General features: G+C 41.5%; 2 protein-coding genes across 5 annotated transcripts; both read left to right on the forward strand.

Annotated features, from left to right (window-relative positions):
• The first annotated feature begins 65 nt into the window (after positions 1-65).
• LOC137601913 (tigger transposable element-derived protein 1-like) lies at positions 66-5,330 on the forward strand. Of its 3 annotated transcripts, none has more exons than XM_068324399.1 (5): positions 66-137; positions 1,141-1,544; positions 2,147-3,915; positions 4,796-4,891; positions 5,079-5,330. In XM_068324399.1, exons 2-5 carry the CDS (start codon positions 1,175-1,177, stop codon positions 5,103-5,105), a joined length of 2,262 nt encoding a protein of 753 aa, XP_068180500.1. In that variant the 5' UTR covers positions 66-137; positions 1,141-1,174; the 3' UTR covers positions 5,106-5,330. The 3 variants fall into 3 exon arrangements, with proteins under 3 accessions (XP_068180500.1, XP_068180499.1, XP_068180498.1); XM_068324398.1 differs by lacking the exon at positions 66-137 and adding an exon at positions 228-418 and having other exon boundaries at positions 4,799-4,891; XM_068324397.1 differs by lacking the exon at positions 66-137 and adding an exon at positions 231-418.
• A 3,319-nt stretch (positions 5,331-8,649) lies between these two features.
• Positions 8,650-12,669, forward strand: LOC137601915 (zinc finger protein 436). Of its 2 annotated transcripts, none has more exons than XM_068324401.1 (3): positions 8,650-8,745; positions 8,975-9,363; positions 9,708-12,669. In XM_068324401.1, the coding sequence occupies exons 1-3, from the start codon at positions 8,729-8,731 to the stop codon at positions 11,090-11,092; spliced, it is 1,791 nt and encodes a 596-aa protein (XP_068180502.1). In that variant the 5' UTR covers positions 8,650-8,728; the 3' UTR covers positions 11,093-12,669. The 2 variants fall into 2 exon arrangements, with proteins under 2 accessions (XP_068180502.1, XP_068180503.1); XM_068324402.1 differs by lacking the exon at positions 8,650-8,745 and adding an exon at positions 8,774-8,891.
• The last annotated feature ends 1,584 nt before the right edge of the window (positions 12,670-14,253 follow it).

Raw genomic sequence — 14,253 nt, forward strand, 5'->3', positions numbered from 1 at the left:
TGACTAGCAGAGGGCTGAGCTGATTGGACAAAACAACAGGAAGTGTAAAGCTCTTCCGGTCTCATTGTTTCCTCTGAACTACTTTAGAAACATCGGCGTTCTGGTCACAGCTTTGACTGAGTATCGTAGCTGTAACGGTAAATGTGTTTTTTTTTCGGCCTATGAAATATGAATAATATTGGCAAATATATATATATAGCTGTGGGAAAACCACTGTGAGCCTCCTTAAGGATCAATAGTTATACTCTGAGTGAACGACGGTGCTAGCACTGCTGCTAGGCTAACGCTGTTATGGTTGTAGCTTAGCTTGAATGCTAGCGGGAAGGTGACAAAAGTCCAGTTTAGTAAAGCCAGTTTATCATTTTAATGCAGACTTATATAGGCTGGTGTGACTCGTTTTCGGCCACTGTGTGATGAAGTAAGTTCAGCATGAATATCGGTTAGTATTGCAGGTTAAATCCTGAAATTCTCTCCATAGAATTACATAGGATACAGTAATTTGCTTTTCCAAATCCATGAAGTTCATTCATTTGTGTATTTGATGCTTTGTGGAACATCACCCAAAATACACAAGCTAGTGACTTCCTATTCTTTTAGTATTGGTTGACTTGACTTTGTCTTCACCTGAATAGATGTTTGTGTAGGTTGTCAGAGACAGGAGAGAAAGAGGCCATCCACATCAAAGTGGAGAAGCCATCTCTGAACAGAGGGGGGGGGTCTGCGACATGACCTTTTTCTCCCATTTACAACCATGTCCTTTCAAAACTCCCAAAAAGATTGTCTCAGCAGATTGAACCAGGTGATGTCTCTCATGCTAATGAACCTCATTAGCATACCAAGGTGAAACTCACATTTCAACGACCCCCCTTTGACACCCCCATCAACAATCGTTGAGGAGCCAGACGGGCTCCGACGAGGGGTCGTTTGAATGTAACTAGCACTGATAACACCCCACAGGGTTAATAAGCTGGGACATGACCAGCCACTTTTTAGAACTGAAGAAGTCTCTTGGATGAGAGACAGAACTTCTCCAAGAACTTTCTTTACATCCAGTGGATTGACTTAAGCTAGTGACTTCCTATTCTTTCAGTGTTGCTTGACTTTGTCTTCACCTGAATACCTTGTCCCTCTTGCCCACAGCAAACCAACGACACAAATTGCTATCGGAGAGAACATGAAGGTTAAATCAGCTGAAAATCGAGAGGAACAGCAAGGTGAGGCTATGATTAAAACTGAATGCGAATATGAAGACAACTACCATGAGATTCATATTCAACGAGATGACTTCAGCATCCAAATCAAGGAGGAGCCACATTTACTGTTGGTCAGTGAGGGGAATAATGGAGACTCTTCAAGCTGCTCAGATATTAAGCCTGACACAAGAACATGCACACCGGACATTCAGAACCAACAGGTTAACGTAAAACAAGAGTGTGACTCCAACCATCAACCAGAAAATAAATCAACTGACGTGGCTGTCGGGGAAGAATTAGAGTCTTGGATTAAAGATGAGAGGGATGAAGAGGAAAGAGAGGTCTCCACAGGTAAGGAGCTGTAGTTTATGAAAACCTCATGAAACTTTGGAATATTGTCTCTTCCAGCTAAAGTTGATTGTGATCAAAGAGTCTAAGGCCCCACCTTTCGTCAAACTTTTTTACAGCTCTAGGGCAGAGGTTAGAAGGGTGGAGATGTGTGTGGGCTGTGTGTGGATGGGTTCAGGGGGATGGGTTCACGTGATGGGTGGGAGGGGTGTATCACGTGATCAGAAGGGAAGAGGGGTAGGTGATATTGGAGGTACTGTGGTACCTCTGCTTACAAATGTCTCTTCATATGAAATTTTCAAGTTACGAAACGTCTCAACAGGAAAATATTGCCTCTTGTTACGAAAGAAATTTCAGGATACGCAAGGTAAAAATACAGTATTGGCTGCTACTCGCATCTCCCAAAGTTCCCTGAATGCAACATTCTTATAGCTGCTCTGCCATTGGCTATTACCTAACATCTTCCTGGCATCCCATTGGCTAAGAGGGACCTCTACCGTATGTGTCTGTGTAGATAGATATGTGTCGATGCAGCGTCCTCCTCAATCAGTCCTTGATCCATGAAGTGTTCTGACAGTTTTACGTAAATGTATTAACTTTTGCAGTATGCACTATGGACCCCAAGAAAGTGACGGAGAAAAGAGGAAAAGAAAAGAAGAAGAAAAGAGTTTTTTTGTCCATACAAACAAAGCAAGAGATAATAGAAAAGCATGAAAAGGGGATGCGTTTGGTTGATCTCGCCAAACTGTATGGCCGTAACGTATCTACAATCTCCACGTTTTTAAGACAAAAGGAAGCCATAAAAGCTATAACTCCTTCCAAAGGCCTCGCTGTAATTTCGAAGCGGAGGTCGGCAGTGAACGATGAGATGGAGAGGTTGTTACTCCTGTGGATAAAGGAGAAAGAGATGGCTGGAGACATAGTGACCGATGCCATAATTTGCGAAAAGGCAACTGTCATTTTTAATGACCTTGTGGAGGAGGATTCAGGCGAGGGAAAGTTGGCGAAAGAACACCAAGAGTTTAAGGCATCGCGTGGGTGGTTCGAGAAGTTCAAAAAGAGGACTGAACTTCGCTCTGTTGTTCGGCATGGTGAGGCAAGTAGGGCCAACCACAAAGCGGCAGACGAATTTGTGCAAAAATTCAAACAATTAGTGACTGATGAAGGCTACGTTGCACAGCAAGTTTTTAATTGCGACGAAACGGGCCTTTTTTGGAAAAGGATGCCTCGCCATACCTTCATCACAGCAGAAGAGAAGAAAATGCCAGGCCACAAGCCCATGAATGACCGCCTTACGCTTGCCCTTTGTTCCAATGCAAGTGGGGATTGCAAAATCAAGCCCCTGCTGGTGTACCACTCTGAAAATCCCAGAGCATTCAAGGTTCACAAAATATTAAAAGAAAGACTTCAGGTGCTATGGAGGGCCAATGCCAAGGCCTGGGTCACCCGTCAATTTTTTGTTGAGTGGGTCAATTTGGTTTTTGGTCCTGCTGTTAAGAGGTATCTAGAAGAGAACGATCTCCCCTTCAAGTGCCTTCTCGTTCTTGATAACGCCCCTGCCCACCCGCCCGGCCTCGAAGATGATGTCCTGGAGGAGTTCTCGTTTATTAAGGTGTTGTACCTCCCATCCAACACAACCTCTATCCTCCAGCCCATGGACCAAGAACTCATTTCAAACTTTAAGAAACTCTACACAAAACACCTGTTCAAGCGTTGTTTCGAAATCACTGAAAACACTCAGCTTACCCTTCGTGAGTTTTGGAAGCAGCACTTCAATATCGTTGATTGCCTCGAGATGATCGATACGGCTTGGCAGGAGGTGACCATGCATAACCTTAATGCAGCTTGGAGAAAACTGTGGCCCGATGCTGTTACTCCACCCAATATGGAGGGGTTCGAGTTGGAGGGTGAAGTTCAGCCTGAAGTTGAGGAAATTATCTCGCTGGGGAAGTGCATGGGTCTTGAGGTGAATGAAGAGGACATCAGCGAGTTGATTCGGGAGCAAAATGAGGAGCTTTCAACGATGGAGCTGAAGGAGTTGGAGGCGATGCAATACACGGCAGTGCAGGAGAAGTTCAAAGAGGACGAGGAGCAGAAGGCAGACATGATTCCATTAGCCCGAATCAAAGCCATTCTAGAAAAATTCCATGAAGTTTCGGAATTTGTTGAAAAGAATCACCCAGAACAAGTGTTCACCAGTCGGGCAATCGCTCACTATGATAATGTTTGCCTTGGACATTTTCGAAGGATTGTTAAAAGCCGACAAAAGCAAACGTCCTTGGATCAGTCCTTTACAAAACGCCAGGCAAAAACCACTTCTGAGAGAGAACATAAACCAAAGAGGGCAAAAATCGATGAGGACAGCAGTAAAAAGGTAAATGACCATTATTTTTATTCTTTATTCTTGTTTTTTACATTATGCACAGCTCTCATTTATTGTGCAATAATCTAATTGTAACATGTATTTATTGCATGCTTTGATGCATTTTTATCCTTCATAAAACATTTATGTCTGAATTCTGGGGGGCTTGAAACGGATTAGGGCATTTGCATGGAAAATGCATCTCTACTAATAAAATTTTCTAGTTAAGAAATTTCTTCCAGAAACAATTAATTTTGTGAGGAGAGCTACCACTGTAAAAAGAAAAAATATAAAACTCGTTTTCAAGTAATAAAAACATGCTACGTGAAATAAAGGTTAAAGCTTCGTAACCCCGCCCAAGGCCGCTCTTCTAACACAGACTTTTAAAATGTAAGAGTATACAAAAGTGTTGAAGATAAAGTCCAAAGAGTCACCTGTTTGGAACAAAAAAGAGAGTGAGAGAGCTCATAATGTCCGAACAAGTTCCTACCATTTCGGCCGTGGGAGACGCACTTCTGGAGGGAGATGCACATCTCTGCGGATAGTTAATAGTTAATGATAAAGATAACCAGCTCCCCCTCCCCCCAGAAAAAAAAAAAGAGAGAGGCAAGATCAGCTGAATCATGACAAAAATAGGTAACTTTTAGCGATTAATTTTTTAAGTAAAAATTCATCATTTTTTAAATGCTCAGTTTAATTTATTGTACTGTTAGTAATTTGCTTGCAAAGCCAACAACTTCCTGCATACGCCGAAAACCTTCCCGACTTGGGAGAAATATATGACTGTAAGTATAACATGTATTTATTTGTTTAAAAGGTGTTGTTTTTTTTAATTTACAGGTAATACACAGATTACTCCTCTTTTATCACAACTTGACTTTTCTATTTGTAGCAGGCGAGGTACTCTCGGAGGGCTAGCGCCAGCCGTCCCCCGCTGCCACCGCTCAACACGTTACAACCGAGAGCGAGCATAGAGCAGCTGAGTGGGGTAAGAAAGTTTGAATTCTGGCAATGCACCTCCTGTGACGTACCGGTAGACGCTGAGTGGGTATTTCCAACAGGGTGGGGTTGAAGTGAGAAAAATTAAAAAGACAATGCCACACACTCGTAGTCATTATATTTTCAATATAATGTGTATATAACGTATATGTTTTTCTTTTTCTTTTTGATAATAGAAGGTGAAAAACGAGACAGATATATGAGGAGGACGAGGAAGTTGAAGAGAAGGCGGAGGGAGCTGAAGAGAAAGTGGACTCTATGGTTGGTTTCATTGAGGAAGAAAAGAGGGAGGATGGCTTTCTCAGGATAAGAAGCCTGGAGCATCTGCGTCTGACTGTAGCTAAACATCTGGTAAAAGATCTCATATCCTTGTGTTGGGATATTGTTATAAAAAAGTTATTGTAAATAAAACAAAATGGATGAAGAAATCGATTTTTGATAATCTTTTTAATCTCTGTCAACTCAATGTGATTCTGTATAAATTGGAAGCGGACAATAAAAGAATCAAATCAAATTCCAGGGACTATTTGGGTTGAATCTGGTGAAGCACGGGGTGTAAATGAGAATTTTCGGGACGCTTTATCAAAGCTCGAGCAAATGTCAGGAAAACTACTTTCAACCCTTGCAAGACGCTCTTGATTGGTTAAATTACACTCCGCCAGTCATTCACAACAAAACGAACCCGAGGTATGGCCGGCGTGCCGGGAAGACCTGTGGGAGCAGTGAGGAGGAGCGAATCCGCTTAAGGATCCTGCTCCTCCCCCGGCCCCTCCCCAGGAAGCTTATCTGTTTCTGGATCCCAGTGCTCCCCGGGAAGCTGAACCATCTCTTGTTTTTTGTTTTCCTTTTGGGGACAAATCTAACTTCTACACATGGCTGCGGCGCATTTTCTAAAAGTTTTTGAAGAACAAACGCCTTGCTGACGAAACTCAAATTTCTAATACGGCTTTGAAATTTGTTCACAAACGCCGATGCTTAGTCTTTTTTAATCACATCCTCCTCATACAGAGGCAAAACTTGCTGAAGAGACGACCCGCAGGGTTCCAGGAATTGTAAGATGCTTCGAGGGTAGTAATTAGAATCGAGAGAAAATCCGAGTCAAAAAAAGTCCCAGTGCCATCTTCTTCCAGCGTCAAAAGATAACCAGTGTACCCCAGGTTGACGTCCCGGGTGTATGTTGACAATAAAATAGGAGAGAGGTATAAACCCGAGGATCAGTAAAGGTAACTGATCAGAAGCCCATATGCTGCAAAAGGCATAATTGCAACTGTTAACAAAAGCTTTTCACACATAGGTGTAAACATGTTCTCAAAAGAAAAAGAATTTGAAGTAGCAGTTGTGGAGTGTAAATGAAATGTTTCATGCCAAATGACTTTATTGTGTGCTATCAAAATTTAAAACAAATGTCTTCTTATGTACACATACACTGGTATTTGACTGGTCAAATAATTTCCCCTATTGGGGATCAATAAAGTTGATTTCTTTCCTTCTGTTCTTTTATGTGGACATCATTTTACTTAGAAATTATATCTTGTAAAAAGATCAGTCTTTTTTACACTCAGCCCAAATATCAAAGACAAATTAAAAATCAATGCCATGGAAAAGTTCGGCTTTAATGAGGTTATTACTTTTTTAATTATTATTGTTATTATTATTGTTATACTTCAACAATTACCCTCTGAGTCATAGCGAAAACACACACACATAGCACATGTGTACCACATCAACTGGGGCGTGCAGCAGCCGTTGACAGGGGCATCTAAGGTTTGATTGCTTTGCATAGGTGGGGGTTTTTTGTCATTAGTGGCTTTAATTTTCATTTTTCCTGCTGTATGTGGACAGAGACTTAATTTTTTTCAAAACATGAATATGTTAGCAAAAATTTGCACAGGGCTAGCAGATAAAAATGAGCGTATGTCAATCACATTGTGCAGGTAAAAAGCTGCACACTGTCGTCCTGAAATTAATTAATTGATGAATAAATACACATGAATTTGTATTTGATTTTTCAGGATTTTATTTCCATAGTATTTTTCTCTGAAGAGCACTGGAGTTACTGGGGTTAATCGATTAAGTCAACTCAGAAGTGAAAGATTTGTCAGATACTAATTGTCAGCCCCCTACCACAGGAACAAAGTAGCAATGAAGATGACATTCCACCACCTACTGAACACAGCAGAAGACATAAAAATCTATGATGAAAATGATGGTGAACCAAGACCATGCGGACTTCGGTTCATTTTAAAAACCATCAAGGCAACCTGAATGATTGTGAAAAAAACATGGACATGGCACCATTCTATGTTTAGCAAAATGCTAATTTACGTCACCTGTTGTCAGGTTTAGGAATAGGTACAGGTTCAGATTATGACGTTGCCAGATTAAACTCTCAAACATCACCGTCAGACCTAGCAGATTGATTGTGATTTTCCAGACGACCTGAGGAAGACGGAAAAATCCTTGAAGGCGAGCCTTTTCTGGATCATATTTTATTTTTCACAACCATTCAGGGTGCAGAACGACTGATGACAAAGGAGCTGTATATGACTGGTACGCAGAGGTTACCCTCTGACGAAACATTGAAAAGGACCAGAAGAGGTACCTCCACAGATGTTACCTCTGAAGATGGAAGGATATCTGTAGTGAGGTGCTATGACAACAAACCAGCAATAATGATGTATGTTATTCATGGAACCTGATGGGTGGAGTTGACAGAATGATTAGTTAATGCATGAGCGTCCGTACGAAGTAGTGGACAGTGTAGATGCCACTTCTTCGTACGGACGAAGAAGTGACCTCAGCCAACAGCTGGCTGCTCAACCACAAAGACCTTTCTGTATGTGTTACACCTAAAAAGACCATCATGCAGTTCCTTGGGTTTTGTATGGAAGTGACGAAGACCTTCTTGGCCCAGCATCAAAGACATGAAGATGACATACAAAGAAGTCCTCTCAGAACAAGGGAGACAACATCCACTGATGGCATCTCAATCTGCAGGAGGACCACTGGACATCTGCCAGAGGAGGTCAGCACACTTTTCTCAGAGCAGCAAAGCTCCAGTACGTTGTATGACTTGCAGAGTGGTCTTGTGCTTGCAAGTGGCTCTACTGTTCCACAGCTTTTCATGCATAAGTGTGTATGTGTGCTTTTGGACATAGAGTATAGGATGTTTCTTTCAATTTTTTACATAGCCATGTTCATAAAGTGAAATGAGAGATTCTAGATGTAACAGTTACATTGAAAAATGTTTTGAAGTTTTTACTTTGTTTCATACATGTGATGTCTTCCTGCAGTTTGTAACACTTCAAGTGATACGTACTGTCCAAAAGGAGCGAATATCTTGTGGTTTTGTTTTTTTGCTCTGTAATGTTTTATTTTTACTGTGGGTGCTGTTTATTACAGTATTCTATATATCATACCACTGGGTAGTCATTTAAAAATTGTTGAGATTTTATTTTGTTTGCTGTAATTCAACACGAGGCTTGAAAAATATTTGATAAATGGGTAAAAGAGAGATGATGTGTTATCATGTGTTATCATAATGTATTATAAAAAATCATGGCCGGATTTTTGGTTTATGATCACCACCGTAAAATCAAAGAAACAAAAAAGACTACTGTATATTAAATACTGACGTCACGGTGACAACATTATGTTGTACTAGCCACGTGATTTTCGGGGCCTTCTCTTATGGGACGTGACTTGCCCGTCAGTGGTCTGAGCTGATTGGCCACAACACCGGAAGTGCGGAGCTCTTCCTGTGTTGTGACCACAGCCCACCAAAGTAACCAGACCAGAAACGTAAGGGTTCTGGAAGCAGCTTCGGATGAATCGTCCGTTACGGTGAGTGTTTTCTCTGCAGCAGGTTAAAGCTGAATGACGTGACATATCCACTGCTCGTGAATATAATGAACGCGACTGACCGTGCTAGCATTGCTAATAGGCTAATGCCGCCGTGGGCATAATTTAGCTTTGTTGCTAGCAGAAAGGTGAGCAAAATGGAGAAGACTGCCGTTTGTGTTTATTTTGTATTGTCTGACTTGACTTAACTTCAATTCCTTCTGGTACACAGCATAATAAATAGACGAAGGCCCACTGATGACGGCATGAAGATGAAATCAGTCGAAAATGGAGAGGACCAACTAGATGCCACCGTAGTTAAGACTGAATTCGAAGAAGACGCTGATGAAGCTCACATTAACGACTATGGATTGAACATTCAAATCAAGGAGGAACCACATCTGCAGCTGATCGGTGATGACCACAGCGGCTGCTCAGACACGAAACCCGACACATTAACATCCACTCCGGACATTCAGAACCAAAAGGTTAACGTAAAGGAGGAGTGTGAATCAGACCATCAGACGGAATATGAATCAACTGAAGTGGCTGTTAAGGAAGAACCAGAGTTCTGGATTAAAGATGAGAGAGAGGAAGAAGAAAGAGAGGAGGTCTCTGCAGGTAGGAAGCAGCAGCTTAGGAAAAAGAAAGTCTGCTATTATGATGTTATTTCAGGGGAATCTGGGTACATGCATTGTTATGTTCCTCCAGCCATGGCATTCTCACTGATGTCTTTCCTCTGCTATCCGTATGTCTCCATATAGAGGTGCGAATTATCCACTTTGTAACTGATTGTCAGACGATATTGTGGGAATGCTCTGGATATCACATAATGTCTGCACAAGTGCATTTCTTATATTTAAAATTGCTGTATTTCTTTCACTTATCTTAAAATCGGTACATCTGAGATCGTCGTCATGTTGGGATGTTTAAATCCTAATTTCCTCATCTCCTCCCCTCCTTAGAGTCACCGTCTGATTTCTTTCCCTGTCCCCACTGTGACGTCTCCTTTACGGACGTCGACTTCTTGGAGAAGCATGTCAAGTGGGTCCATCAGAAACAGTATCTTGCCAAGCTGAAAAAATGTCTCTCAAGCCGCTCATTAAACCTCATTACGAAACACACCTGCACCGTCTGCAGCAGCACGTTTAAATCCAAAGTGCACCTGAGGATCCACGTACGTGAAGTTCACCCTTCTGCGCCTCCCCGAAGACTCCACCCCTGTCCGACCTGTGCACGCAGCTTCCAGTACCTAAAGAATCTGAAGAATCATTGTCAGCGATGGCACAACATGTCTGTGGTAACCAGAGGAGGGCATCTCAGCTGCGCAGACTGTGGGAAGAGTTTTAAAGCCACCTGGGGTCAAGGGCCTCATTTGTGTCATGAACCAAATAACACAGAACCTGAGGATAAACCAGTCTGTCTGGATACTGGTGTGCAGTGCACAGATTGTGGCAAGAAGCTGTGCACGCCTCAAAGCCTGGCGGATCACATGCGCACCCACACAGGTGATCGTCCATTCGTGTGCAAGGATTGTGGCAGGAGGTTTGTGGAGCGCAGCGGTTGGCGACAACACATGAAAATACACTCGGGGGAGAAGCCACACAAATGTGAGGTCTGTGGGAAGGCCTTCATTAGAGCGCATCATCTCAAGAGCCACTTAACCACACACTCTGGCAAGAAAGAATATTCTTGCACCGAATGTGGGAAAGAATTTGGATTCAAGTCAAGTCTGGTTCTCCACATGAGGACGCATTCCAGCGAGAGACCCTTTCGATGTGATGTGTGTGGTAAGAACTTTAACACTCAGAGAAACCTGAGGGTTCACTCCAAAACCCACATCAGTGAGAAAGCTCACCAGTGTGGGGACTGTGGCCTGAAAATAGGAGATCTTGGGTCATTGAAAATCCATCTTCGGACTCACACGGGAGAAAGACCGTACCACTGCACGGTCTGTGGAAATAGATTCATTAGGCTTTCTCATCTGCGAAACCACCAACGCACCCACACTGGTGAGAGACCTTACAAATGCACTGAATGTGACAAGAGTTTCACTCAGTCTGGTGATCTGGTGAAACATAAGAGGATACACTCTGGGGAAAAGCCCTTTGAGTGTCCGGAATGCCACCGTTGTTACACCTCCTCTGGTGATCTGGGTAAGCACAGGAGGAGTCACACAAACCTGCGTCCATATTCGTGTCAAGAGTGTGGAAAAAGTTTCCGTTTGTCAGGACATCTGAAAACTCACATGTTGACCCACACAGGGGAAAAGCCGTATTCCTGTCCCAACTGCTTCCGCAGGTTTGCCCGCTCCCATCATCTTTCAGGACATGTGGCTAAATGTCGCTGAGTTGTTCTTTTGTTTTTTTGAAGACCTATGTACAACCCTTTTTCCAAAAAAGATGAGAAGCTGTCCAAAAAGAAAAAGAATGCAATCATTTGCAAACCATTGAAACGTAAGATTTTAATGAAAACAACCCCCCAAGACAACAAATATTGGAATAGAGGAATTCCATTGTTTTGAAAAATGAATTAACATTTTGAGTTTGATGTCAGCAGCAGTTTTCAGAAACATGGGGACAAGAGACTGGAAAGGTTGTGAAATATCAAAAGAACACATCTAACATGTTTGTCTTGGACTATGATGACATCATCTATAAAATGTCATCAAGCACTACCCTCCAATATTTGGACACTCTTCATCATTCAACTGTCTTTTTTGAATATAGTGCACCCTCTCACAATCACCACTGTGATCTCTATACACTAGCAGGCTGACTCTCCCTCACTATACACAGTTTTTTTTTTAAATCTATATGACAATCATGGTCACCATCTGTCACCTCTAAACCCCTTCATCGGGCAAGTGACTATTTTTGGTTATTTGATTTTCTGAATGACATTGAATAATTATGAAAAATGTAACAGCAGAAAGGAGGTTTTGTCCTCCAGTAACACTAAGGTAGAATTTTTGAATTTCAAAGTGTTTCAATGAGTGCCTTACAAAGGGCTAAGCTCATCTCTTACCAGTTTCATCCTTAAAATCCAACAGATCATAGTTAATTGACTGCTGCTCTTACTGATTATCCCTAAACTTTTTTACATGGATACGTCATACACTCTTCTTCATTCACGCGTGTGTGCATACATATTTAGTCATCAGCACACATCTTACTCCTGCCATCTATTCTGATAATCTTCACACTTGTTCCCCTTTGACCTCTGCTTTTTTTTAAATTTTATTTTATTTAATTTTTTGCACAGTATGTTTGTATGTGAACATATACATGTGTGTTTTTGTACTTTTTCCCACAGGGGTCTCTTGGTCAAGTCACGCTTGCAAGTGAGAATTGGTTCTCACATTTCACATGTTTTAAAAGTAATGGGGCTAACATGGTGGGAGTCTACATTCAGACTCTTCATCCGTATATGGATCACGTGTGTTACAATGAAATGTTTGTTTTCACATTTGTATTGTCTGCTACTTTAAATTACATGGGGGGGGTTTCAGTGATTTACAACTCACTTCATTCTGGTTTTATTTGCGGGTTACATAGATTCCGTATGTTTCTGGAAATGGGGTTGTAAATAAGTTACTCTTATGTAAAGTGGTAATCAATGGAATTGTGTAGTCTTCTATTGTTTGGACAAGTCCCACATCATTGTACAGTTATTTATATGAAGCCTCTTGACTCAGATGTCTTCAACTCGGTAGTATAAAATAGTTCAACACATGACTCACACTGCATGGAACCTGTGGTTTAGGTGATTTCACAAAACTCTTATTATAATGAAGCTTAATACTTTGTATGGGTTAGGGTCAGGATTAGGGCATTCAGATCATTTCAGATGTCAGCAAGGCTTTCCGGTGATTTCTCCACAGATTAATCATGTATTTGTTTTAATCTAATAAATTATTTGACAAATGCCTGAACGTGTATTTCATATTCCTGTCAGAATCACAAGGACACTCCAAAAATAATTTGCGCACTGGTCAATAATGATTCCTGAAGCTGGAGGTAAGTTTATTAAAAGGATCTTGGCATGGGGTAGAATTATTTATAACTTTTACATACCTGTATTATTTTTTTTTTTATCCGAAAAAAATGTTTGTAGTTCAAGTCTTTTCAACATTGATTAGCGGGACTTAGAAGCAGGTTTAACGATCAGTATCAGCAGCGGAGACGCACACAATACTACGGAAACCCGAAAGGGACACACGCAGGTAAAGAATGATTTGTAATGCAACATTGCGTGTTGTACTTTCACACAAAAGCATGATGGATCGAAACGTTTTCTCGTGGAAATATTGCCGTTAACATGACATTACTTGTGCGCCGTCGGCTTGACTCTGACGAATATTTGTCGACCTACAAACAAAAGTCCAAATCTTACTAGTCCTCATCGCAGGAAGCTGCTTCACCGAGTTATTTCCTTACCACACCTTTAAATATGAATAATTTGGCCCAGACCGGTCAAACATTAATATTCTACGGAGTTACAAGTACGTTATGTTCTAATGAATACATTAATATATACTAATGAGTTCCTTTATGCAGATCCTTTAAATATTTAATCATTGTATTTACTGCTATAGAAAATAATGATTGTTTGCATATGTACAACTATAATATTTGGGTGTTCTCTGTTAGGATTGATGCAGACTGACCTACATGTTCAAACCTTTTTACAAAAGTATTTTGTCCACATCTGACTCAACCAGTAGATGAGTCAGACTAACTGGAATAAGCCTGGTTTATTTGATCAACTTATTAAAACAGTTGTGTTTTTTAGCTGATACATCAAAGTTTCTGTCATTTGCAGTCACAAGACAAGCGTGTCATGTTGGTGCACATCTTTTCTCAACACTGCACTCCACGTCGCTGTCACTCACTCATAGCTTCCTGCATGTTTCACCACCGAGATTATCACTATTGTATTGCTTGGACAATAGTGATGGTAAGATTGCAGGTGGTCAAATAAATTCTCGAAAGCAAAATGTTGTTACTGGAGTTCCAAAGAGCACTGCCCATTAACCCAAATTACAAGCAATGATATTTAAACAGCACTAAAGAATGAATCTTGAGGCTGTACTGTTCAGTACTGCTTTCCAGATTTGGATGCTGCTAATTGTTCCCTGGTGGCTGAGTGGGTCACACTGTTCCCTCACAGGGTATCTGGAATGTTTCTGTGTGGAGTTCTTCCTGCGTCTGTGTCGGTCCCCCTCCGGGTCGCCCGGCTTCCTCCCACAAATGTGAGTGTAAACGGTTGTTTGTCTCTTTGTGTTAGCCCTGTGATCAACTGACCACCCTAGCTCTCTTCCAACTTCACAAAGTGTTCCTTGCAATGGAAGATGGTAAAAGAAAATGGAAGGATGGAATTGCTCCTAAATTACAGGTCCTTTCCTCTGCTTTGGCCTCCTCTGTATTCGTCACAACTGATCACTTTACCTCCGAGGTAAAGGTGTTCAAATAAGACGCGCTTGATTTATTGAATGCAGTGTTTGATGTT

This window comes from Antennarius striatus, chromosome 9, assembly GCF_040054535.1.
Source record: "Antennarius striatus isolate MH-2024 chromosome 9, ASM4005453v1, whole genome shotgun sequence".
NCBI lineage: Eukaryota > Metazoa > Chordata > Actinopteri > Lophiiformes > Antennariidae > Antennarius > Antennarius striatus.

Bases quoted from the DNA above. Each gene is read 5' to 3' on its own strand.
- LOC137601913 (XM_068324397.1), top strand. The intron at 1,545-2,146 runs GTAAGGAGCTGT...TAACTTTTGCAG, and splicing joins GGAAAGAGAGGTCTCCACAG to TATGCACTATGGACCCCAAG. The intron at 3,916-4,795 runs GTAAATGACCAT...TTCTATTTGTAG, and splicing joins ATGAGGACAGCAGTAAAAAG to CAGGCGAGGTACTCTCGGAG.
- LOC137601915 (XM_068324401.1), top strand. The intron at 9,364-9,707 runs GTAGGAAGCAGC...TCCCCTCCTTAG, and splicing joins AAGAGAGGAGGTCTCTGCAG to AGTCACCGTCTGATTTCTTT.